Raw genomic sequence first — 23,528 nt, forward strand, 5'->3', positions numbered from 1 at the left:
ACAAACAGGTAATCTTCTAACTAACAGATGGTTTTGTGTTGTGTGGATCCCACTGCTCACAGTAATAACTGAGGTTTTCAGGACCATTAAAAGAGCCCAATTAAATTCAAGTTAAATATATTTTAAAGCCAACATGTGAAGGATTTGAATTTTTTTCTGATTTTGGCAACTAGAGGCGATAATATAAAAAAAAGCCCTTCTACACTAATCCAACCAGGGGACACTGGAATAAATAGGCTGAAAGCAAAACACTGGCAACGATTTTTATGTAAAAATACAGCTATCTTATCAGCCAAGGTATCACACAAGGAAGTGTGGATACAACAGAGGATTGTGAGTCACTGTAACCTAAGCACACCAGAGTGTGGTGTATTTTCAGCTCTTGTGATTGGTAATGGACAAGAAAGACAATGAGCCACTCACAGATGGAGTCCATAGTCAATGTGACGCTGTATGTCGCCCTGTATCTGCACTCTGACAGCTTCTCTCCTCACTGTGTCAAAGGGACCTTGAGTTTTGGTGGCCTTCATTACTCTGAAAAAGTGAAAGAACATAGATGTAACCCTTATAACACAGAGATTAGTTCATAAAATGTTTCCATATGTGTGTATGTTGTACTTATTGAGGGAGTTGATAACAGTCCTTTGAAAGTGGGAGGAGATGCGCTCCATGTAGAACTGGTGTGAGCGATTGTGTTTCAGTCCTTTCCGTCCCCATCCCACATTACGCTCATAAATGTTGGTGTGGCGCAGCTTGATGATGTAGACATAGAAATTAATAAAACATACTTAAGAGGCGGAACTGAAAGACAAGAGAAGAAAATCTACAAAGACATGTCTTGTGTTGCACTTTGGTTTGCTTAACAAGCCAAACAAACATCCACCCGGGGAAAACACTGCTAACACCATACTGCAAGCTCGCTTGTCTGCTGAAGCACACTTAACAGTTTAAAAACTTACAGTGACTTTAGATGCTAAATTAATTCTTCAACACTGCTTCTAACAAAACACTGACTGTCCAAGTACTGCAAGCCACAGTTAGCAGAGAAAAGTTTTTGTCTCTTTGCCTCTGTCAACTGTCAGACATGTAGACCAGCATGCCTTCTCAGAAGCTGACAGAGTAAAGGAGCACTTCTGATTGATCCCAAACCAGCTTTAAATAAAAAAAAAGTACGACTAAATGTGATTTCAGTTGAAGCCGTAGTCTCGCATTGCTAGACCTATACCTCCACAGCCTCGGGAAGGAACTTGTTTTGGTGGAACATGATTAGACAGATAGTCTAGCTTTGCAGAGATCTGAGAAAAGGTCAACCATAGTCCTCATAAATCCAAGTTTAAAATGCCAACACAAAGAAAGCCCAAGGTAGCGGATATCCGGCCTAAATGAATGAAATCCGGCGGAATTTCCATCGGCAACAGAGCAATCCAGGAAGTGGAACGTCGTGGATATAGACTAAGAGCTAGTAACAGTGAAAATACCTTTTCATGGAGCCGGTCCATGAATTGCTGGTGTGCTGTGCTGAGGACTGGATCGAGCTGAGCCCGTCCCTCCTGGAGGTCGGTGTACTGAGCAGCATGTTTATTCTTCAGGTTGTTGTAAAGGTCTGGGATAAGCCTTTTATAGCAGTGGCAGTGCTCCTCTGGCGGAGCGTCTTTTACAGACTGCAGAGCCGTCTCTACCTCCCAGTCAAGAACTACACATAAAAAACGGAAAAGATCATGGTGACATCTGTTTGTGCCATTAGTTAGCATATACCTCAGGAAATAAGTTCTTGTCACTGTTTTTAAACCATAGGAACTTCAGTTCAGCTTTTTAAAGCTATAAACTATAATACGTCCATACTGAGATTCACTGCAATGCTTCCTCTGAATCCATCAGCACAGTGGAATTCTTTGGCCAGAAAGATTAAGGAGACACCTCTATCATCAGTGGTGGAATGTAACTAAGTATATGTACTCAAGTACTGTACTTAAGTGAAAATTTGAGCTACTTGTAGTCTTTTCATTTCATGCCACTTTCTACTTCTACTCCGCTACATGTCAGAGAGAAATATTGTACGTTTTACTCCACTACATTAATCTGACAGCTTTAGTTACTAGTAGGGCTGTCAGCATTAACGCGTTAATCGCGATGCGATTTTTTTAAATCACATTAATCAAATGCCGCCATTTATTAATTTATTTTACAATTCACTCGGCTTTGCATCGTGCCTAACAGGCTACTATTTTGACCCTTTGCCGCACCTTTACTTATCATCAAGCTGCCATACTTCTTCGTAACACATCTTGCTGCTGCAGGCTGCAGGCATGATGGAGAAAGACAGCAGCAACACAATTCTGAATGGCGCTTTTTATTTTCCAAAACTCCCGGACGGCTCAGTAGACAAGTCAAACGCCATATGCACATTGCGTAAAGCCAAATTAAAATATCACCGAAGCACGTCAAGCTTGAGCTACCACCTACGAGATAAGCATAGTAGTACAGTTAACGTGACCCAGGTTGATGCTAGCAGGCTATTAAAGCAAATCCCAAAAAATTACTACAGCTCTTGCGAAACGGGTGGCAACTAACTGCAGACCTATCAGCATCGTAGAAGACTCGGGTCTTAAAGAAGTACTATGGTGGCATGTTCTGACCCGTCTTATACATTGCCGTCAAGGGGGACAGTAGTTTCATGCATATACAGCCTGTACGACACGGAGAAAGCAGCCCAACTGGAACTGCTGCAAAGTGCAAACGCTGTCTCATTAACCAGTGATCACTGGACGTCAGTGAGTAATCAAAATTATTTAGAAGTTATTGCACACTATATTGACTCTAGTAAGGATAGGGATTTTTAGTTTTTTAGTTAGGTACTTGGAGGAATTGTGCAATAATGACAGATTCACACATTTTTCTTTTGTTTACAGTAAATAAATAATAAACAAATACAAATCTTAAAGTCAAGTTCATAAAGTAACTTTCCTTGCATTCATTTGATTCCCAATCAAGATACAATGGTAAGAATTGCTTTCCATTGTTAATATGTACTTAAATTGCAAAATAATAGAATTTTAATCATGTGATAAAACATGCGATTAATTGTAATTACCTATTGAAATTCAGCGATTAATCGCGATTAAAAAAATAATCGTTTGACAGCCCTAGTTACTAGATACTTTACAAAAGATTTTTGCACACAAAGCATGTAGTTTGTAAAATACGATGTTTCATTATAAATTAAACTACCCACCAATATAACAAGTCCAGCTAAAATGATTAGACGATTAAAGTTGATTGACAAAACTGTTTTGATCATTTCCAGTTTCTAAAATGTGAGGATTTTTCTGCATTGAGTACTTTTACTTTTAATCCTTTAAGTACATTTTCCTGATGATACTTACTTTTACTTAGAGGTTTAGTGTAACTTTTTACTTTAGCGTAACTTTTTGATATTAATGAAAGCTATATTCAAGCCATTGCCAAATGTTGCTACTAAGCTAAGCTAAGCCTATCAGCTCCACATAACTCTCTCTGTATTTCTCAGTATGACTATGTTCAGAAGATTGTGTCGTCCGATGACTTTCCCACGCAGAAACTCAAGTGAAGATAATGACCTCTTCTGAAGAATCCATCCATCATTTTTTTAATCCTCCGTGTCCTCCTTGGCTACTAGCAACTGTGTGGAGGAGGGGGGGAGGGGCGGTGCGGTGCGCGGTCACGGAAGGCTTGTATCATTTGGACTCGCCTACAGTTTTGTTGTCATTACTTAGAATTCCTCATGGGGAGACAGAAACTACACACTATAGCTTTTAAAGATTTCTTTGTAACACCGGAAAAGCCTGTGTTAGTGAGTATCCAGCCAGGTAAAAGGAAGCAAGAGATTTCTTTATATAGACTAGGCCTAATTGCATTTTAATTAGTGCTGTCAGTTAAACGCGTTATTAACAGCGTTAACGCCAACCCATTTTAACGATTTTTCGTCAAAAAAAATTTACCGCGAGATTAACGTTCTTTTTGGCATAGCAAACTTTGTAGTTTTTTTTCACATGCTGTTGCAACAACTAGTAACGTTAGAAAAACTACAACACCACACCGGATCTAGCTAGACCGGAAATAAAACAACAGGCACACCGCACACACTTTGGGTGTGTGAGCCGGCCAAAGAGTAGTAGGCTAACGTTACGTTTTGAGTGGATGGCGAGCGCGAGACGGCGAAATGGATGCCAATAAGATTCTGAATGGAAAGTTTACTTTTAAAAAGTTGCCAAATGGTTCCATTGACAAGACCAAAGTGATTTGTGTGTTTTGTCGTTGTGAACTGAGCTATCATCGCAGCACGTCCAGTCTGAAATACCACTTGATGGCCAAGCACACAGCTGATGCAAATTCTCCGCCCCCTCGTCAAAGCCAGGCAACAAAAGCACAAAGCAAGCTGTTGCACTTTTCCAGGTTGATAAGAGCATTAAAATGAGAAGAAAAAAAATTGGACAAAAAGAAATCTAGGGACATTTAGAATAGATAAAAATGTGTGATTAATTGTGAGTTAACTATGACATTAATGCGATTAATTGTGATTAAATATTTTAATCGTTTGACATATAGCCACTTTAAAGGAGATTTTTACGTTAATCTTGAACGCTATAAATATGCGAGTACAGTTGATAAAAAAAACGAGCCGAATCGGTGCAGTCAACATGGAGTAGCTGCTGCTACGTCTACGAGCTTCCACTTAGCTAAAACGGCAGTTGTCGGGGCAAGTTTTAGAGTGCCTTTGTGCCTCTTAACAGGCACAAAATGCAATAAAAATGTCTGTGCAACATGAACAGGGCCCTTACGTGACAACAAGATGCGTTTTCAACTCAGACATTGTTTAAATTCACCAACCCTGTCTCTATCCTGCCAGTAGCTAGCTCGCCCTGCTAGCTGCTGTGTGTTCAGCCAGGCTTCTGTGATAATCATCACGCAGCAGTTCCGTGTGTATTTGTAGCTCATCCATTTTGTGTGTGATCGATCTGGTGTTGGTGAGTAGGAGGCTTGGCAGTAGCGATCTGTGTGGTAGTTCCCTTAGCCGGACTAGCAGGCCCGACCAGCATACTTGCTTCTCGGAGCAATCTGCACACTGTTTACCATTTCCTGCTACAACAGGACTTCAGCGCGAGACTACAGCTAGCCTTCTCTAATGCTATCACTGTGCAAGCTACAGACATCATTTGGCCCGTTTCCATGTAGTTACATAGTCACTGATATGGGCATAACCACTACAGTGCTCAATTACCTATTTTTGAGGGGGAATAAACTTCAAGTTTTCGTCGCGAAGGCATGACCTGTCCTCTGGAGGACATAGCCAGAACAGTGGCCGCTCGAGTGATTGTTGGGGAGCGGGAGGCAACGAAGGCTGGGAGGAATCATAAGCAAGGATGCCGGTCACAGAAACCTGGCTGAACACACGGCAGCTAGCAGCTAGCAACTAGCAGGGCGAGCTAGCTACTGGCAGGATAGAGACAAGGTAGGTGAATTTAAACAATGTCTGAGTTGAAACGCATCTTGTTGTCACGTAAGGGCCCTGTTCATGTTGCACAGACATTTTAATAGGGCCGTAGCGCGACAGCGGCGAAGGCCCTATTGAAACTGAAGGAATTATTATTTTCCCGGCAAATTAATTGCCTTTTTGAGGGGCTTACCATACTCCAAAACTCACCAAAATTGGCGGTCGCATCAAGTCTGGTGAAAATGTACGTATTTTAAGGGTTTCGGGAATAGGCGCACAAAAATGGCTCGCTAGTGCCCCCTACAAAGTTAACAAAATGGAGCCCCTGCAGTACGTTTAACGTAGACTAACGAAACTTGGTACACATATGAAGCATGTCAAGACGTACAAAAAACGTCATTGGAGCCATACCCTAAACCCAACAAGAAGTCCGCCATTTTTATGTGAAGGTTCAAAATTAGTGCGATTTTGACCATTTCCACATGTACTTTAACAAACTCCTCCTAGAGATTTTATCCGATCAACTTCAAATTTGGTCTGTGCCATCTTAAGACGTTAACGATGAAAAGTAATTAAAAGAAAAACTTTATATGACAAACATCATCCGATTTACATGAAACTTATAATGTGTGGTCTACATGTGATAATGAGCTGCCCCCCATACTTTCACCACGCCCACTTACTCAGGCCACGCCCCCTTTTATACCATTTGAACCGTTTAAAGGTAGAGTCTTGTGTGAGGTGTCATTGAACTCAGCAGAGTTCCTTCTTCATTGCTGATGGTTTGGCCCGCCCCCCTATGCTTAAGCCACGCCCCATTTCATAACTGGTGACCCGTTTAAGGTAGAGTCTTATGTGAGGTATCAATTAACTCAGCAGAGACTTCCTTTTTTATTGGTAAAGGTTTGCCCTGACCCCTATGCTTTGGCCACGCCCCCCTTTCACAGCTAATGAACTGTATGACGTAGAGTCTTGTGTGAGGTATCATTGAACTCAGCAGGGAGTTCCCTTTTCATTGGTGACGATTTGCAGTGTCTAAGTGCCACGCAAATGCACGGTCGCAAGGAGCGGTGTCCGCCAGTAACCCCGACGCGCGCAGAGGCGCGAGGGCCCGTCCAACGCTGCTTGCAGCTTTAATTGCATTTTGTGTCTGTTAAGAAGCACAAAGGCACTCTAAAACTTGCCCAGACAACTGGCGTTTTAGCTAAGTGGAAGCTCGTAGACGTAGCTGCAGCTACTCCATGTTGACCGCACCAATTCGGCTTGTTTTTTTTCCGACTGTACTCGCATATTTATAGCGATCAAGATTAACGTTAAAATTGGCCGGAGTTCTCCTTTAAGTAACATGTTCAATGCAGGACTTTTACTTGTGACAGAGTATTTTTACAGTGTTGAATTTGTACTTTTTACTTAAGAAAATAATCTAAATACTTCTCCCACCACTGTCTATCATATGAGAAGAAAAAAAATAACACTATATGTTTTTCAACCGTACCTGTTCTGAGTAACAGTGATGCCTCTTCTTGCCCCACTGCCTCATCTGCGCTGCGTTGTAGAATCACCCAAAGTCTGCGGCAGGTAGCGCTCCAGTCCTTCATGGCCTGCTTCCTGCGCTCCATGTCCATGCTCAACATGTCAGGATGGTGAGAGCTGTGAATGTCACCAGGAGATCATGAATAGGGTATGTTTTCTAGATGTTGAATCCTATTGACTGTTGTGACAGGATGATAGAGGGGCTGATAGACATGAGCCTTTCTTCTACACAAGAACAATTATAGCTGGATTGTTTAGGAATTTGCTCTGGTTCATGTTAAAATGAACGTTAAAATCAGCATGCTTATATACTCACAATGACTGCTGATGTTCACCAGGTAGGTTCAAGGATCTTTATTTGTCATTCAATTCAGTTCAATTTTATTTATTGTGTCAAATCATAACAGGAATTATCTCAGGACACTTTAAAGATAGAGTAGGTCTAGACCATACTCTAGACCATAATAATTTACAGAGACCCAACAATTCCAGAAGTAGTTGTTGGTAATGTAAATCTTAGCCAAAGTACTGGTCATATTGAAATTTTGATCGGATGATAACATTAGATAAAACTTTGGGTATCATCAAAGTTATTACAATTCATTGTGTGGGGAACATGTATTAAATTTAATGGCAAAAAATGTAATTAAAAGTCTGAGGATAACTTAAGCCATTAGTATTAATCTTCTGGGAACCATGAATGTCGGTCACTCATTTTGTACCAATCCATCATTGAATAATGTGATTGACTATAAGGAAAATAAACAAGTCACTGGGAGTTATACTTTGGGGACAGTGAATATCTGTACAACATTCCATGCCAATCAATCAAACGGGATGAGATATTTCACACAAAACCAAAAATTCAACCCTAATGATGATAGCAGAGGAAATGTCTGAGAATTGCCACGGTCATTAGGATTCATTCTCTGGGGTTATAGATCTAAAGGCGTTTTTCCATTACATGGTACCTGCTCGCCTCGCCTCTACTCGCCTTTTTTGTTTTTCCATTATGAAAAAAAGTCCCTGGTACCTGCCAACAGGTACTTTTTTTAGTATCACCTCTGTCGAGGTTCCGAGTGAGCTAATGCGATACCAAAAGGTGACGTGAAAACCTGCAGACTACTGATTGGTCGGAGAGAATCGTCACTTATCACTACGTCATCATTGCTAGCGACAGACGGGGTGACCTGAACAAACCCGCCATTTTTAAATAGTTTAGCCAGCGGTGTTTTTTTGCTGCCTCCAGCATCTTTTGAAACAAAATGTGTCTTCTGGCAAACAGCCACATACCGAGAGTCAAAAACAACACACCTTCGACGTTCTGTGTGCTTGTCGCGTTAGGTCACGGCAGTTTCCTGCAGCGTCGCTATGATGACCTCACGCACGAGGCGGTACTAAATCTGCAATGGAAAAAGGAGGATGGGGAGCCACAGTCGAGCTGAGCCGAGCCGAGTAGAATAGAGCTAAGTACTAGCAGTGGGTAAGCGCCATAATAGTTGTTGAGATATTTCAGTCTACACAAACCAACCAACTGACATTGCAATCCTTAAAAATGTTAACAAAAAATCTTTGTGAGGGAGAGCATGTCATGGCTAGATCTGCTACACCATAAACTGTGACCAGCAGATTGTTTTCACCTGATGGGAAGTAAGCGGTAAATAGGAGGAAGGCAATTCCTGTCCAGCCTGTAGCACGTCTGGAGTAACGTAAGGTCTTTGTCCAAATCCCCCGGGCTCCTTGCACCCACAGGGCTGAGTCTGGCCTCCTCTCTTCCTGAAAATGAGTTGTAGGAGCTCTGGCTCAGCAGTCCTGAGACTTCAGCCTGTTCTCTGAAAATCAGATCATTCCCATAAATGGAATCCTGGACAAAACTGCCAGAGCTGCTGTCTGTAGTGATGCTGGACTGGGAGCCTGAGGCAGGAAAGTCCTCCACTGGTTTGTTCTTGGACGCCTGCTGTTGGTCTTTCTCCACCACTCTCACTATGGCCTCAAAAGCCTCTCTGGTGATGGTGGAGGGAAGGCTCTGGACCTCATTCTTCTGTCCTACAAACAACTGACCAACAGAAGAGAGGAGATACATATGAATTCATCATCTAAAATGCAAAGATGCTGTCTCGGCACTTTTACTGTTACATAATACAACATGCTGATATCTCACTATAAAGTTTGGACCCTGGGTTTCCTGACATCGCTGGAGATTCTCCACATGCAGCTCTACAGTGTTGTGGAATTCAGCTACAGGTGATCCAACCCCCAAGCGGAGGTCAACCATGCTGAAGTCGTAGCCTCTCTGCTTACAGTACAGATACAGTCTGGGATAAACATTCTCCATGAGCGCACTTCTCTCTGCAACTGTGTCTGAATCAAACACATATGCACATGTGGAAAACAATTGTTACATCTTCCTTTTACTGTATGTCAATTGGGACTGATTTTGCTTTAGAAAACAGAGAAAGACAAATTCTAAATGATCAATACTGTTGTGACATTTCTTTGCATTTAATAAATATGGCTGCCGAATTATGTGGTGATGGAGCTAAAAGTCATATGTGGAACAAAACAACAAATATTAACAACTTCAAAAGAGAAAAATAAATAAATAAAAAAGATCCAAGGCACTCTTCTTGTGAAAAAATTAAAATAGCCTTTATTTGAATGGCTATTTCATATCAAAATCTTCCATTAAAAATAGAACTGGGCAGCAACCCACTGGTATCGGTACAAAGCGGCCTTCTTCAGGGTGTATTGACATTTAGTTTTAACCTAAATCTTAAAGCACCATTAATTGGTTTTATTTGGTAACTTGAGGGCAGCAAACTGAACAGCATCTGAAATATCAGCACCCTAAAGAGTAACTTAACTCCAGGCTGAACAGCAGTGGGTTCACTAGCTTGGCACCAGACTCACTTGCAAATTCATATTAGTCTGGAACCTCTCTTTTGATTTTCGATTTCCAAAGGGTGGTATCAACCATCCAGACCAAAATGTCTCTGGCTGCAATTGAAGAGACCTACAACCAATGAGAGCAACAAAACGTGTGACGTAGCGCTGCAAGTCGGGGCGGTGCTTGGTCTGTTTTCAAGCAGGAAAAGAATGGCAGCCAAATCACAAACTTTCTCAGATTACAGCTATACCATAAAATGTGTTTCTGAAAACATTTGAGGCGAGAGATAGGCAATACAGTAACAGAATCTTGATTCATATTGCACCGCCTAGTTTGACAGTTTTTCAGTTTCTGAGTTTTGTTTTGTGAGTTTGCGTTTTTGATAGGCAGATGTTGATACCGTTGGACACAACCAGGCTAGCTGTTACCAGTTTTTTCTTGCGCTTATGCTAAGCTAAGCTAACTGTCTGCTTGCTCCAGCTTCATATTAACTTACAGACATGAGATTGGTATTAATCTTCTCATCTAACTCTCCAATGTCAAACTAAAGACTGAGTTATAACAATGGTTTGGAGTGATTCTGAACACCTGCCAGGCATTCAAAAAAGAATATGTTCCACAGTATAAACATGTCAGAGATTTGGTCATTCTTACCTTTGTATCCACCACATATGTAGACCATGAATCTCTTCTCTTCAACAAGAAATGGAGGCTCCTCCTTTCTCTGAACCTCACTGGTCGTTGTATCACACGTCAGGTTTGTCACTGGGAGTTTGTCGTCACTTCCGTTGTCCACATCATCTTTGTTTGACCCAACAGACAGATAAGTCCCACTGTCCGTCTCTCTGCCCTTCTTTTTTCCCTCTCTTTCTTCTTTGCCGTCATCTTCTTCGCTGAGTGTCTCCATGCTCCTCAGTAACTTTGTTGAGTCCTCAATTGTTCTCCCATATCCATGTAGGTCTAGTAAGGCCTTGGTAGCCTTAACCTGTTCAAAAAACAAAAAGGTCTGTATGATTGAGTTGAGTTCTGTATTAAAAGAAAGCTGACAAAGGAACTGCCTCAGACTTACAGGTTTATGTCTGTTTTGTTTCATTTTAAAGATGAAATGGGCACATTCACTGACATAAAATGATATATAAATAAATAAATGACATACCTTGAAAAAATGGGCTCCACTGTAAAAACATTGTGATTGCTTTAGCCATAAATGAATGAACAGAAACTTTAGGGTTTCCGTGTTGGCCTGAGACACTTACTCTGAGGTGCTTTGGCTTCAGTTTGGTCTCATGCCAATACCTGTTTGTCCTCTAAAAAATAAGAGCGTCAGAGAAGACATAAGAATGGGTACAGTATGTTAAGGTAACTGTTTCACCTATTTACTTAAAGTGCTAATCTGTCTGTTTAAATTAAAATGGCACTCCGGTGATTTAGTATTAAACTTCTATAAAGTTTGTGGATTTGCAAGAGACATTTAATTTGTACATGGTCAAAATCAAAGCAGCAGAGGCAGAGATATCCTCACTTTAAGTCCTACCATGGGTCAAGCCCCAAAAACACTGGATGCTACATTTCCCATAATGCAATTCGATAGCATCTTTTAGACCCTCTGTCTAGTAAATGCCCCACGTCTCCATGACCCCAGTTTGTAATGCAGGCTTTGTGTTATAAAGAAAAACCCTGATGATGTCATCAACTTTGCTGAATTTGGACATGTGACACAGACCTAACATGCAATTATATAATACAGTCAAAAATGTATAATACATTTAGGATTAATAAATATATGTCTGATAAAATAATATCTATATTTTTAGGTAGGTAAGTAGGTAGAAGAAGTAGAAGAAGTACAGAGAGAGCAGGACAATTTACTTGGTAAAAACGTTTGGTCTCCGTGCGCTTCCCGTCACCGAGGGCGCATGCCGGCTGCTTAAAGTGCTCATATTATGCTTTTGGGCTTTTTCCCATTCCTTTATTGTGTATATATCATTTTGTTCACGTTATAGGTTTACAAAGTGAAAAAGCCCACAGTCTTCCATACACAGTCCACCCCAAAGGGACTTACCATCTTACAGAGAAAACACTGTTCACAAACTGCTCCAAACAGCTCTATTGTAGTCCAGCCTTTACTTCACTTTGTAACACACGTTCTAATGCTCGCCTAGCTGCTAGCGTGGCACGCCCTCATACTCTTGCTTCTGACTGGCTAGTAGTCCTTACCTAGGTACTGCACATGTGCGACTCCCAACAAAGATGGAACAGAACTGAGATGTCTCACTCTGTAGGAGCTGCAGCCGTGTGCAGTACAACAAAAATATGGTGTTTTTTGAAAATTAAACCACGTAAACCTATTCAGGTACAACCTCTAAATACAATTATGAAACTGAAAATGAGCATAATATGAGCAGAAGCTACTCTTTTTATGTCTGTGTCTTATTCGCTTGTATGTTTTTATACAAAAAGGAGCTTTACACACATCAGAGCTGAATATTTGATGACTGCAGTGTTATATGTTTTATGTATTCTTGATTTGGGTGTTAACGTGCTCATTTACATTTTAAAGGGTTGTAAATCTGGTTCTTCAAGTTAATTGTAGCACATCATAGTCAACTTTATTTAAATAATACGTAATTTCCCACAAAATATAAAAGTTAATGTGAAGCCCTGCATACATACCTACATATCTATGACATAATATACCTATAAAGTCACAGTTCACCTGACATAGTGCAGTTGGGCCAGTGTTTATAGATGGAAGTGTTACAGCCTCTCTGTCCTCCTGCAACACAGGAAATATAAATTATCACATTACTTTAGAGACCGAAATTCAGCTTTAGGAAATACTGCAATTAGTCTATACAAAGTAGGCCTACATCCTAAAGATATACATAAAGAATATGTGTATATACTATCCTAACAAAACTGACACTATCTATATAAGCATATTAAGGTGTCAACAATCATTAATTTTTGCCAATAGTGGCTCACTAGAGACTTTTTTAGACTCATCCAATAATGGATTAACTCAATACTGAGCATAACAAACAGGCTCTTCTGTAAAGATTTTTGAATAGCTTTTAGCTGCAGTAGGTTATTGCAGTTAGTGGCAGCACCGTGCAACTTTGCTTTTCTGTGTAAATAATTAAACTTTTTTCAATGTTTTGGTCGTCTTTTTGACACTTTTGTTGCTTTTCCCGATGTTTTGGAAATGTTTTGACGTTTAGTCACTTTTTCTGATGTTTTTGTCGATTTTTTTGGCGCTTTTTCTTACGTTCTTTTATCATTTTTTTTTCAACTGCTATAAAATTGACTAAAACACCCAAATTCAACGAAAGTAGTGAGCTGATCATTTATTTTACTTGTGAAGAGCGTTGTATGGAACCATCCACGTTATTTGATTGAAAGAAACCCATTTCTGATATAGAGACTTTTTGAAAACGGGTCAAATTTGACCCGAGGACAACAGGAGGGTTAAGAGTTTTCAAACAAACTAAAATCCAGTATAAATTAGACAATTAAAACTATATAATTTGTCGTAAAACACTTACTTTCTTCTTCTTTTTGGCAAAAAGCCCGTCCCTGTTATAGGTCCACATTACGTCCCCTCCGACCGATATGAGACGGCAATGTGTCAAGTAGGAAGGAATAAAAGGCCCAACTTCCGGTCGCAATATAAATATATATATTTTTAAATAAAACGTTTAAAGGGGAAAACTATTTCAGTGGACATTGTTTCCCCCTCAAATATAGCAGTTTTATAGTACAGCCTTGCAGTCATATCTGCTCATTCCAAATGAAATATGCTCATATTATTCCAGATGCCAGTGTTATAGTTTACATACAGCATTTAGCTTGTCCATTGAGAATGTGGCAGAATTAAATAAGTAAACGTTAAGTTTTTGGACAGCACAGATATGCTGTTGTATAAAACTCGTGAAAATATGTTTAAGGTGTAGTGACATGAGATGTTCTTCTACACGAGGTGTCTTTCACCAGTTATGTTCAGCTACTGGGGAAATCTGGTCTGTAGCCAGGATTGGGTTAACACATTTTTGGCCAGCCTATAAAAATGACTGAAAACACATTTTATTTATTCACATATTGTTTAAATTGTACTTGTTAATACATTCTGTCCATCTGTTTCTGTTATGCTGCAAAACAGTAAGAATGTAACATATTTAGTCTGTGCAGTAACATTAAAAACCCCACACTGTAAATCAAGTGTTATTCCTCGGACCTTAATTGGGAAAGACTCACAATCAAAGCAGCTCCAGGCTGTTCTTATATGCAGTGTATGGTTCCAGTGCTGTATGTCTATATAGATTTGACCTGATTAGATGATAAGTACTGACCCTGTGCAGGAGTTCTTTTCACAGTCAAGAGGTTTTGTTCTAGGGTGCAAGGACTTTGTAAGTCATATCAGATGAAAGCCTTTTTGAGTAACTAAGATTTCTACTTCTTTACAGATCTTTAAACTCTCAAATTACCAGAAATATGACCTCATTGGTATCAACAGCAATTATCAGATTCAGGTTTTATTTTGAAGGCAGAATCACTCAACTTCCTTTGTAACTCTGGCACAGTTTTGTTACTTCACACTTCACAATTTAGACCATGATCACTTGAGCCTTCTTATAGTCTTAAAATCTCACACAATAGTAAATTACATTTTTTAGACAAGCAGTAGACCAAATTTGGTTTATTTATTAAAAAGAATTAAATTTATAGGGGGAAAAAAAACTTTTGTCTGGTGACATTTTGTGTGTTATAAAAAATGTACACTTTGACACATCCATTTAGAACCACTATCCAACATTTTTAGCTCCAGTGCCTGGCAGCTGGGCCTAATCACAGACTGAAAACATGGCAGTGACAGCAAGTATCTCAAGCACACTCCACCCTGATGGATGACTGAGCAGAATGGTTGAATGCTAACTGTATAGGAGGAGCAAAAGCTGATGATGTGTCTTCACCTGATTGCACACAACACATAAAACACAGCAAGGGCTTCAAATAGTTCACAGCTCAAAGTCTGACTCTAGCTGGAAGTGTGTTTGTGTGTGTGTGTGTGTGTGTGTGTGTGTGTGTGTGTGTGTGTGTGTGTGTGTGTGTGTGTGTGTGTGTGTGTGTGTGTGTGTGTGTGTGTGTGTCCTGAAGTCCACCATTCCCAGCCTGCTTTGGTTCTCAGGGTGAAAGCAGCCATGTTGAGTAAATGTTGAAGATGGAGGATGTGACTGTATCTGGACAGCAGCATCAACAGGCTACTACAGGTGAGTTCAGACTTCACTGCACTTCTTTGTACAAAGTAGCACCAGATCACTGCCCTCAGGCCAAATCATCGTCTTTTCCTCCTGTTTTACTCAACTGCAACATGAAAACAAAGGAAAACAATAAGACATGGCATTGTGTGAAGGATTTGATCTGATTCTCATCTGGAATAGCTTTGCCCCTCCCAATAAGAGAGTGTTCATTCAACACCTTTACAACTCAAAACAGTGGATCCTAGAAAACCAGAGATGCACTCACTTTTAACTGTCACACATTTCATCACCCATATATACACTTTCACTGTTAAATTGAATGCAGTATAGAGGTGAATGAATAACGTCTTTGTCATCATGTATTTTTGTTTTGTTTTGTTTGTTTTGTCAATGTATGTGTCACCATTATGTGTACCTTTTTAATTTATAGTGAATGAGTGCTGTATGACTGCTGGCTGTCTTTATGTTAGTCCTATGTCACCTGCCTAGGGACTGCAGATTTTTTTTATACAACAATGTTCATAAATATGCATGGTCCCTATCAAATAAACCAAATAAAATATGAATTAATAAATTTCAAAGATTTAACTTAAATGTTTTTTTTTACTCACATGCTGGACCATTAAGCAGGAGTGACGAGAGAGAAAAAGACAAACATGGAAAGGTTCATGATGAATGTCACTGCAGGCTTAAGGCTGAATAAGTGCACCATCTTGTGGCCAGAAGATAAAATGCACCTACTTTGATAACGTCAACCCAGTTCCAACCTCTTGGCAGCTCCCCTTTGTGATCTGAAAGCAGAAATCGTTAAAATATGCACTGCTGTCTATTGACTTAAACACTAAAGCTACTGGCTCTAAATTATTATGGAGATCCAAATGTTTCACAGCTATCAAATATGCCGGGCCGCATTCCATTTAATCCTGCATTGTTTACATTCATTTTAACTAGCTTGAAGTCTCCTTCTTCCCAGCCTTTGTTGGTGTATTTCAGTGTATGAAGCAGGATTTCTGCTTCTAGGGAGGCACCACACAGAGCTTTCGCTGTAGTCTACGTAAGTGGCCTGAAGGTTTTACTAGCTTATACACTTAAATATTGGTGTGCACGTTGATATTTTTAAGAGAATAGCAGGGCCGGAATGTGTGTGTGCATGGGGAGTGTCTGGTCGGGGGAGTGAGCAAGTACCGGCTCCAGAGGCATAGTGGGAGAAACAGTTTCCCCTGGGCTTTCTGACCACAGTTGGAAATCTGTAGCAGGAAAAGTTAACCCTCTCCTTGATTTCATGTTGTTTATTGGAGAAAGAGAACCAGGAAATGAGTTGGGGGAAATGTAATGCTACCAAGTCACGGCCGACCGACGTGCGTCACCACGACGTGTAATTGTAATTATGAGAGGTGCACATCGGGCTACTGCGCAGGGTCCTTAGCTCCACGATTTAACGCAGACGCATACATTGGCCTTAACCCCTACCTGCTATTCAGTGGAATAGTGTGACACCACTGGAAGCTGCTGCCTGGATGTTTCTCCAGTGCTCTTTCCTAATGATAATTCGGAGCTTAGCGAATCTGTGTATTTTGCCAACCCGAGTGTCAGAACAGAGTCTCTGACTAGTGTCACCAAATCATTTTTCACATTCGAATACTCAGTGTTGAAGAGGGCAGAGCTGCAACACTAACAAGCTAGGCAACATAACACAGTAGAGTTCAGTAAAGAAAGGATCAGATTTTGATCGTAAGGTTTCAGTATAAGAAATGACCAATTTGGTCCTTTAAAATGAAAGATTATCTTCCTGTGGAAAGTCTGACTAATGTACCTGTTCTGTTGATAATCCTCCTCTTCTGAGATTTAGTCAGCTGCTCCTTCTTCTCCTTCTTCTTGGCTGTTGAGCTGGTAATCCCATCACTGCTGGATGTCTGCAACAACAACAACAACACACAATCCGTTATTTTGTTCACATCTCATAACTCTAATTACAACAAGTTCTTCTCACCTAATCTAGGGGGAGGACAAAAAGAGCACCAATCCAGGGAAGAAGAAGCCACACAACGCCCACAATGGTTGACTGACAAGAGCTCTCTGGGGTTGTGCCGCTATCAGGGCTTAGTACCAAAAATAGACCCACGAATAAGGATTTTAAAACTGTACTGATGTATTTAGTTGGGAGTGATGAAATATACTGACCACAGCAGTGGCTACAGGCTTGTGGTTCTCCATGAGGGCCTCCTGGTTCTCCTTGGCCCACTCAAAAAGAGTATACATCATTGCAGTGCCCAGGTTAGCCTCCACCTGCTCCTCCAGCTTTGTAAGAATCAGCTGCTTCGTCTCTGCAGAGCTGGTATTAAATAATTGTAAAGGAAAGAAACAATATGACCATCACATAAAGTGTGTGTCGAGCTACAACACAGCTTTTAGGCCAATAAATAACTCATGGAGTATTTCTTTCATGTTGAGAAATTCAATGTACAGGAATCCAAACAAATAGTTTAACTGTTTAAACAACTGGAAATTGTAATGTAAAATACCTAAGTAATAATAATAAACACAGTTTTAAAACATTTTTGGTGTCTGGTCAGAATGTTCTGAGAGGGTGGGGGTTACGTTGGGAGGACTCGTGACTTTAGTATTTCTTAAATTGTGGTTACAGTCCTGATGGACTGCAACAATTTTGAAACAGAAATTGATCATGTCGGAATAATTTGAAAGAAAACAAAAAATTCTACACAGTGCATTAACCACAAATTGGCTACATCCACATACAGTATTGGAACACTTACAACTATATCTGTTAATCGTTGTACAGTCATACAGTTTAGAACCCTGCAAAGGCAAAAGGCGCTAAGTGTTTCCAGATTTTGATGTCATATTCTAATCTGCCATCAGTTACCAATGTAAACTAATGCATAATAATAATTTAGCACTTACAATCTGTTGTTGAAAAAAGCATCAAGGGACATTTGTGGGGCCGTCTCAGGGTACGTCTCAGGCCATGTGATGTCCAGCATGAATGCTTTGGTGTCATCAAGGTCTCCTATCTGTTAGATAGCATTACAATAGACGGTAAAAGAAGGCACTGCTACAGAACCAATCCTAATAGTTTGTTAAAGGTCATGAAGTACAAGTGAAAAAGCATATTGAGTTTCTTGCTTTAATTGATGTATATCCTGTTGAAACATGTTGTTGGGGAGGCAGGTTATTGGTTTTTTTAAAGCAGGATTGGACAGTACAGGGGATAGTACTCACCCTAAACTGAAAGGAAACTATACTGATTTCCTTGAAACACTCATCCCCCTCATAGATAGAGCGAAGAGCCTCCAACTCCATCTGTGGTGGAAGCGACAGCAGGTTAGACAGATTTAAGTAGTTCCTTACATCTGCAGCAGCTTGTCCCGATAGCTTCCGCGCACCAAACACAATACATATGGTAATTTACACTTGGCATGGGTATGCAGGATATGACGAGTCAATACCTTTTTACGAGATAATGATTACCTATTTTTTTTTTTAAATCGGCATACATGTAATCCTCCAGACATTAATGGACTCTTTAAATTCAACCTTTAACTTGCTAAAGCCACCAACTTACCACTGTAATGTTACGTTTTATGGTGGCAGATGGCTTCTGTGAAACACCGATATTTAATTGGTAAATGTGCTGTTTAACAGCTAACATATACACCGGATGGGTTAAAGGAAGTTTTGTATTCATAAAAGCTCTTGACTTGAGGTTTATGTGGCACGCATTCCTCCCTTGAGTTAAAACACACTTAACTTGGCACACTTTTAAATGGAGTTTTGCGTGACGTTTACTCAGGCATGAACGACGCTTATCTGGGCTCAAAAGCTAGAAAGACAATTGACACTCTGTCCTGAGTTTCTTGCACAATAAGTAAGAGCTGACATGTTTAATTGTTTTCCTAGGTAACGAGCAGAAAAGCTGTTAACTAAGCTCGCTAACCTACACTATTATGCTAGCAGTCACGCTAGTGTCAACTTGTTAGCCACTAACAGAAGCTAGCCTACTACTACATCATCATTCATTCATACCTCTTGATCCTCGTTAGCTGTCATGGTTTTCCTTCTGTGTAGAGTTTATAAATCCCAGAGTTAACAACCCATTTCTCCTATTAAAACTTTACTAAGAAAATAATGTAACAACTTCCCCAGCTGGTACCACCAGTGCCACCATATTACACGCATGCGCAGTTCTTCTTCTTTGGATTAAGGCAGACTAGACGCTGCAGTGGCGTATTGCTGCCCTCTACTGTTTATTACCAACATTGTCTTTACTTATTCACATTTTATAATAAAGTCCTATACTGCGTAGAAAATCCATCAGCTTCTTCAATTTAGTCCAGTCATCCAAATTCAGAATGGATCGTAGCGAAAAGACCTGCTCCTAGATCTCTGAAAAGCTTGAAATCTCCACTCTTGAGCAAAATTGAAATTTTGAATATATCAAACATTTAATTTCCTGCATTCTGCTGATTTTTTCTACAACTATGTGTTCCTTTTCTGCATCAAGTAATGGTACAAATGTCTTTGTCTTTTTTTTTTGGGGGGGGGGGGGGTTGCACTGGCCAGTTTTGATTATTGGGGAGGGCTGTAACCCCTCAATCCCCCCTGTAAATTACACCTATGACTGTCAAACTATTTCAGAGGAGCAGTGTAGTTTTTACTTAAATGTGACTAAAAACATTGACAATCCACATGTGGAAATACGTCATTTCGATAACATGGATATTCAATACAAAGATAAAACCATTATGCTTTGATCACAGTGTTATGTTAGTTGATGAACTTTTTCATGTACATATTCACTTACTAATAACCTATAATGAGTTATCTATGTTAAATTTACTAGGTACGTGACAAGAATAAGGTTCATGATAAGCGTGCACTACAGTTTCTAAGAAGTTTCATAACAGTTTCAGCTTCAGAATTGCCCATAGTATATTATTAAAGAAAATGGACAAATAAATATATCAGACATATAATATGAGATGTAGGCTAACTATTAAATGCAACTCTTCCCCAACGAAGATGTTTTGAGCAACCCATGATGAATAATTAAAGGGGCACATATGGTAAGAAATACTGTGTTATGTAAAATGGGTTTTATTTAGAATTTTGTGCTGGTATATCCAGTAAAACATGTTCAGGAGATTTAACCTGCTGCATATTGAATAATCTTTGGTTTTCTGTGGATTAGAAAAAAAAGAGTAAGACACAATTTTTCATCTGTTAGTTCATTGTGCACGCTTAATATTCGGATAGAACTTTTCATTTTATAAAGAGAAAGACTAAGTTTAAAAAATTCCAGGCAGCCAGATGAACAAATATTTGATTTTCTTTTTGAATGGGACATTCTATAAACATAAAGGAAACAGATCGACTCAACACTGAAATTTGGACACTTTTTTGCCAATGATTTGAATATGGCACCACTGTTAGATGTTAAAAACAAGAGTGCTTAGAATAAAATATTTAATAAAATAATCTTAGAAAAAAACAAGAGTGCTGTAAAAGCCAATAATATATTCATATAATTCTTTAATTTGGATTTATTTATTTTTATTTATTTAGTCTTTACCGCTTTATTTAGTATGACCACTTTTGGATGTGCAAATGTTGTATGCACTGTTCTATCAATAAAGAAGACAAAAACAAACAAACACAAAAACACATGATATGTGTCAAGGGTAGATGTAGATGAATAGTCGTGAGCAGGTGTAAACACTCAGGATGAGTCGGAGACAGATGGGATTTTTATTGTTTACCCCAATTAAGGCCAAATGAGGCAAAATCGTGAAATAAAAATTAACAAAATTAAAGAAAACAGAAAAATATATACTTTCAAGGAAATAAAATAAATTGACTTGGGAGTCAAAACAATAAGATAATATAAATATTCAACTGTTCACTAATTAGACCTTAACTCAAGTCATCACTCTGAGAATATGCAACAGACTTACATCCTACTCCCTCAGGTGTCCAACAGCTCTCCCTTGAGCAAATACTACTGCCACTCTATATAGCCTGAAGCTCCACCCCTCAAATTGGAACATACCAACACAATACAATGCAGGGGTGGCTCAGGTGAATAGACAGAAACGGCTCCATACAGCCAAAATTAATATATCTAAGAAGCTAGACATTTACAGCATATCATTTATATGATTCACAATCAAATTAGACAAAGCCCCAAGACATGTTGATGGCTAAAAAATGTAATACTTAAAATGCCAGTTAACTTCCTGTTACCCCGGAAGTCATAGACCCATTTAAACCCGAGGATCGCGGCAAACTTTCCTTTAGAATGAGGCTAGGGCATACAGGATTAAATAGAACATTATTTATAATGAAAAAGCATGTTGATGGAATGTGTGAATATTGCGATAGTCAAGAAACCATAGAACATGTAATTATGTATTGTCCTAAATACCATCAAGCCAGACAAAGATTGATTTCACAACTGGGTGAAAACCAGATGACATTAAATTTACATGATATACTGCAAAAAGGATCAGGTGAAATTTGTTTTTATTTTTTGTTTTCTTTTTTGAAGATAACTGGGTTATTAGAAAGGATTTAAGAAAGTGTAGGTTGACCTCTTGATCCACACTCCAGTCCAGATGGTGGCGGTAATGCTCCAAAAAGCTGGTTGCCAACCGCCATTCAAAAACACAAGAAGAAGAAGAAGAAGAAGAAGAAGAAGAAGAAGAAGAAGAAGAAGAACTTTCCTTTAGAACAAAGAGAGCACATGCTGGTAAGACAAATCATGTTACCCTCTGTTAGCTTTTAAACTCAATAAACGACACTAGTTAACAAAGGCACAAGTGTTGTGTGATTATTGTAAATGAACATGTTTGTGAAATAAACTGTAGGGTTTTAAACAATAGAAAATTATGTATTGATGGATGTTGCTATAGCATTTAAATCACTGCAGTATTAGATGTTAAATGTTAAATGTGTACACAAGAAAGCTACAGGATAACTGAGGAATTTGATAAATGACTAGGTTTACAGATTATTTGACAACAGTGTGTGGTAATTAACAGAACATATGAACATGCTAAATAAACCTATACAGGCAACATTTACATTCAGTCTCTGAGAGAAAATAGGTAGCGCATCGCTAGCGTGACGGCAGCCCTGCGCCTCGTCACAATATGAATATTAATATCTTTAGAAACATTTTCTTAAACAGATGTCTATCAAATCAAATCTTAAACTGCTGTAACGGAAGCTGAAGCGAGAAGGACAAATAAAAATAACAGCTTTTACTTTATTTGGTCATCTTCATAATAAAGGTTGTAGTGGAAGACAAAAATGTCCTAATGAGTTTTTCTAAGATGTACTATGTAGATGTACTAGATTAAGAATTTACTAATTAACTAAAACAGCTGGTCACTGTAGTTTTTAGCAAACCACACTCAAACAAAAAGAGAATGCATTTGTTGGAGACTATTTTCAGCAGCGGGTCAATCCACTTTTGATGCTCTAGTGAGTATTTGGGGCAGCAGGACGGAAAACAAAAGAGCTTTATGGCACAGAGGAATAAAAAGATATATCAGGCTTTGATACACACACACTACTACGTTAGATTCATCATTGGTTTGGATCGGCACATAAAATTTGATCTGAAGAAAAATATAATACATAATAACTTTAAAATTTCACATATTTACTGGGGAAAGAAAGCTAAGCTAAGGGAGGTTGTAGGCAGAGGAGTTTACAAGACCAACAGGTTCTCACTCCCATCTCGTAAAGTACGGACACTTGGTCAAGTGCCTTTGTCGTTCTTATTGACGCTAAAAGTCTCCTTTAGCGTCATATAAGCGTTTTAACTAAACGTGCTTGGTCGGGACTATTGGCCTCCCTTTTGACGCAGTTAAGGAAAAGGTCATGGGTGGGCTTACGTTTCTGTGACACACGGGAAAGGGATGGTTGAGTTTAGGAAAAGGTCGTGGGTGGGCTTATGTTTCCGTGACACGCGGGAAGAACAGGACGGTTGGGTTTAGGAAAAGGTCGTGGGTGGGCTTATGTTTCCGTGACACGTGGGAATAACGGGACGGTTAAAGAAGAAAGCGACTTTAGGAAACGTGACAAGCGGGACACGAACCCCAGTCTCCTGGGTGAAAGTCCTGTGTTTGACCCATCCACCACCCCAACCAACTTCCCTGCGTGGAATTTCCGCCTTACATACTACTTGCTAAACCCCGTGTAGCTGCTGCTCTGCCCCGATACGTACAAACACGCTGAAGGACGCTTTTTCCGTCTCTTCAGACGCTGACAGCCACTGTCCAAACGTCCGTATTTTACGAGTTCGTAGTGAGAACGGGTTGACAAGACTTATTCTTAAAGGGTAAGTTCGTTTTTT

General features: G+C 39.6%; 2 protein-coding genes across 3 annotated transcripts in view; both read right to left on the bottom strand.

Moving 5' to 3' along the window:
- Nucleotides 1-11,056, bottom strand: part of LOC116043395 — a 43,699-nt gene extending 32,643 nt beyond the window's left edge. The window contains exons 1-8 of the mRNA XM_035994103.1: nt 11,047-11,056; nt 10,545-10,875; nt 9,165-9,364; nt 8,644-9,059; nt 6,966-7,120; nt 1,479-1,693; nt 619-752; nt 424-534 (exon numbers count right to left, since the gene is read on the bottom strand). Coding sequence (XP_035849996.1) covers nt 424-534; nt 619-752; nt 1,479-1,693; nt 6,966-7,120; nt 8,644-9,059; nt 9,165-9,364; nt 10,545-10,797 — 1,484 coding nt within the window. The 5' untranslated portion in view covers nt 10,798-10,875; nt 11,047-11,056. The remainder of the gene's footprint in view (nt 1-423; nt 535-618; nt 753-1,478; nt 1,694-6,965; nt 7,121-8,643; nt 9,060-9,164; nt 9,365-10,544; nt 10,876-11,046) is intronic.
- Nucleotides 11,057-14,390: 3,334 nt separating this feature from the next.
- rwdd (RWD domain containing 4) lies at nt 14,391-19,384 on the bottom strand. Of its 2 annotated transcripts, XM_031290028.2 has the most exons (8): nt 19,193-19,379; nt 18,389-18,469; nt 18,071-18,180; nt 17,330-17,480; nt 16,962-17,061; nt 15,890-15,939; nt 15,760-15,762; nt 14,391-15,251 (listed from the first exon to the last, which is right to left on the bottom strand). In XM_031290028.2, exons 1-8 carry the CDS (start codon nt 19,214-19,216, stop codon nt 15,213-15,215), a joined length of 558 nt encoding a protein of 185 aa, XP_031145888.1. In that variant the 5' UTR covers nt 19,217-19,379; the 3' UTR covers nt 14,391-15,212. The 2 variants fall into 2 exon arrangements, with proteins under 2 accessions (XP_031145888.1, XP_035849997.1); XM_035994104.1 differs by lacking the exons at nt 14,391-15,251; nt 15,760-15,762 and having other exon boundaries at nt 15,812-15,939; nt 19,193-19,384.
- Between the last annotated feature and the right edge of the window lie 4,144 nt (nt 19,385-23,528).

This window comes from Sander lucioperca, chromosome 17 (assembly GCF_008315115.2).
Source record: "Sander lucioperca isolate FBNREF2018 chromosome 17, SLUC_FBN_1.2, whole genome shotgun sequence".
NCBI classification, from domain to species: domain Eukaryota; kingdom Metazoa; phylum Chordata; class Actinopteri; order Perciformes; family Percidae; genus Sander; species Sander lucioperca.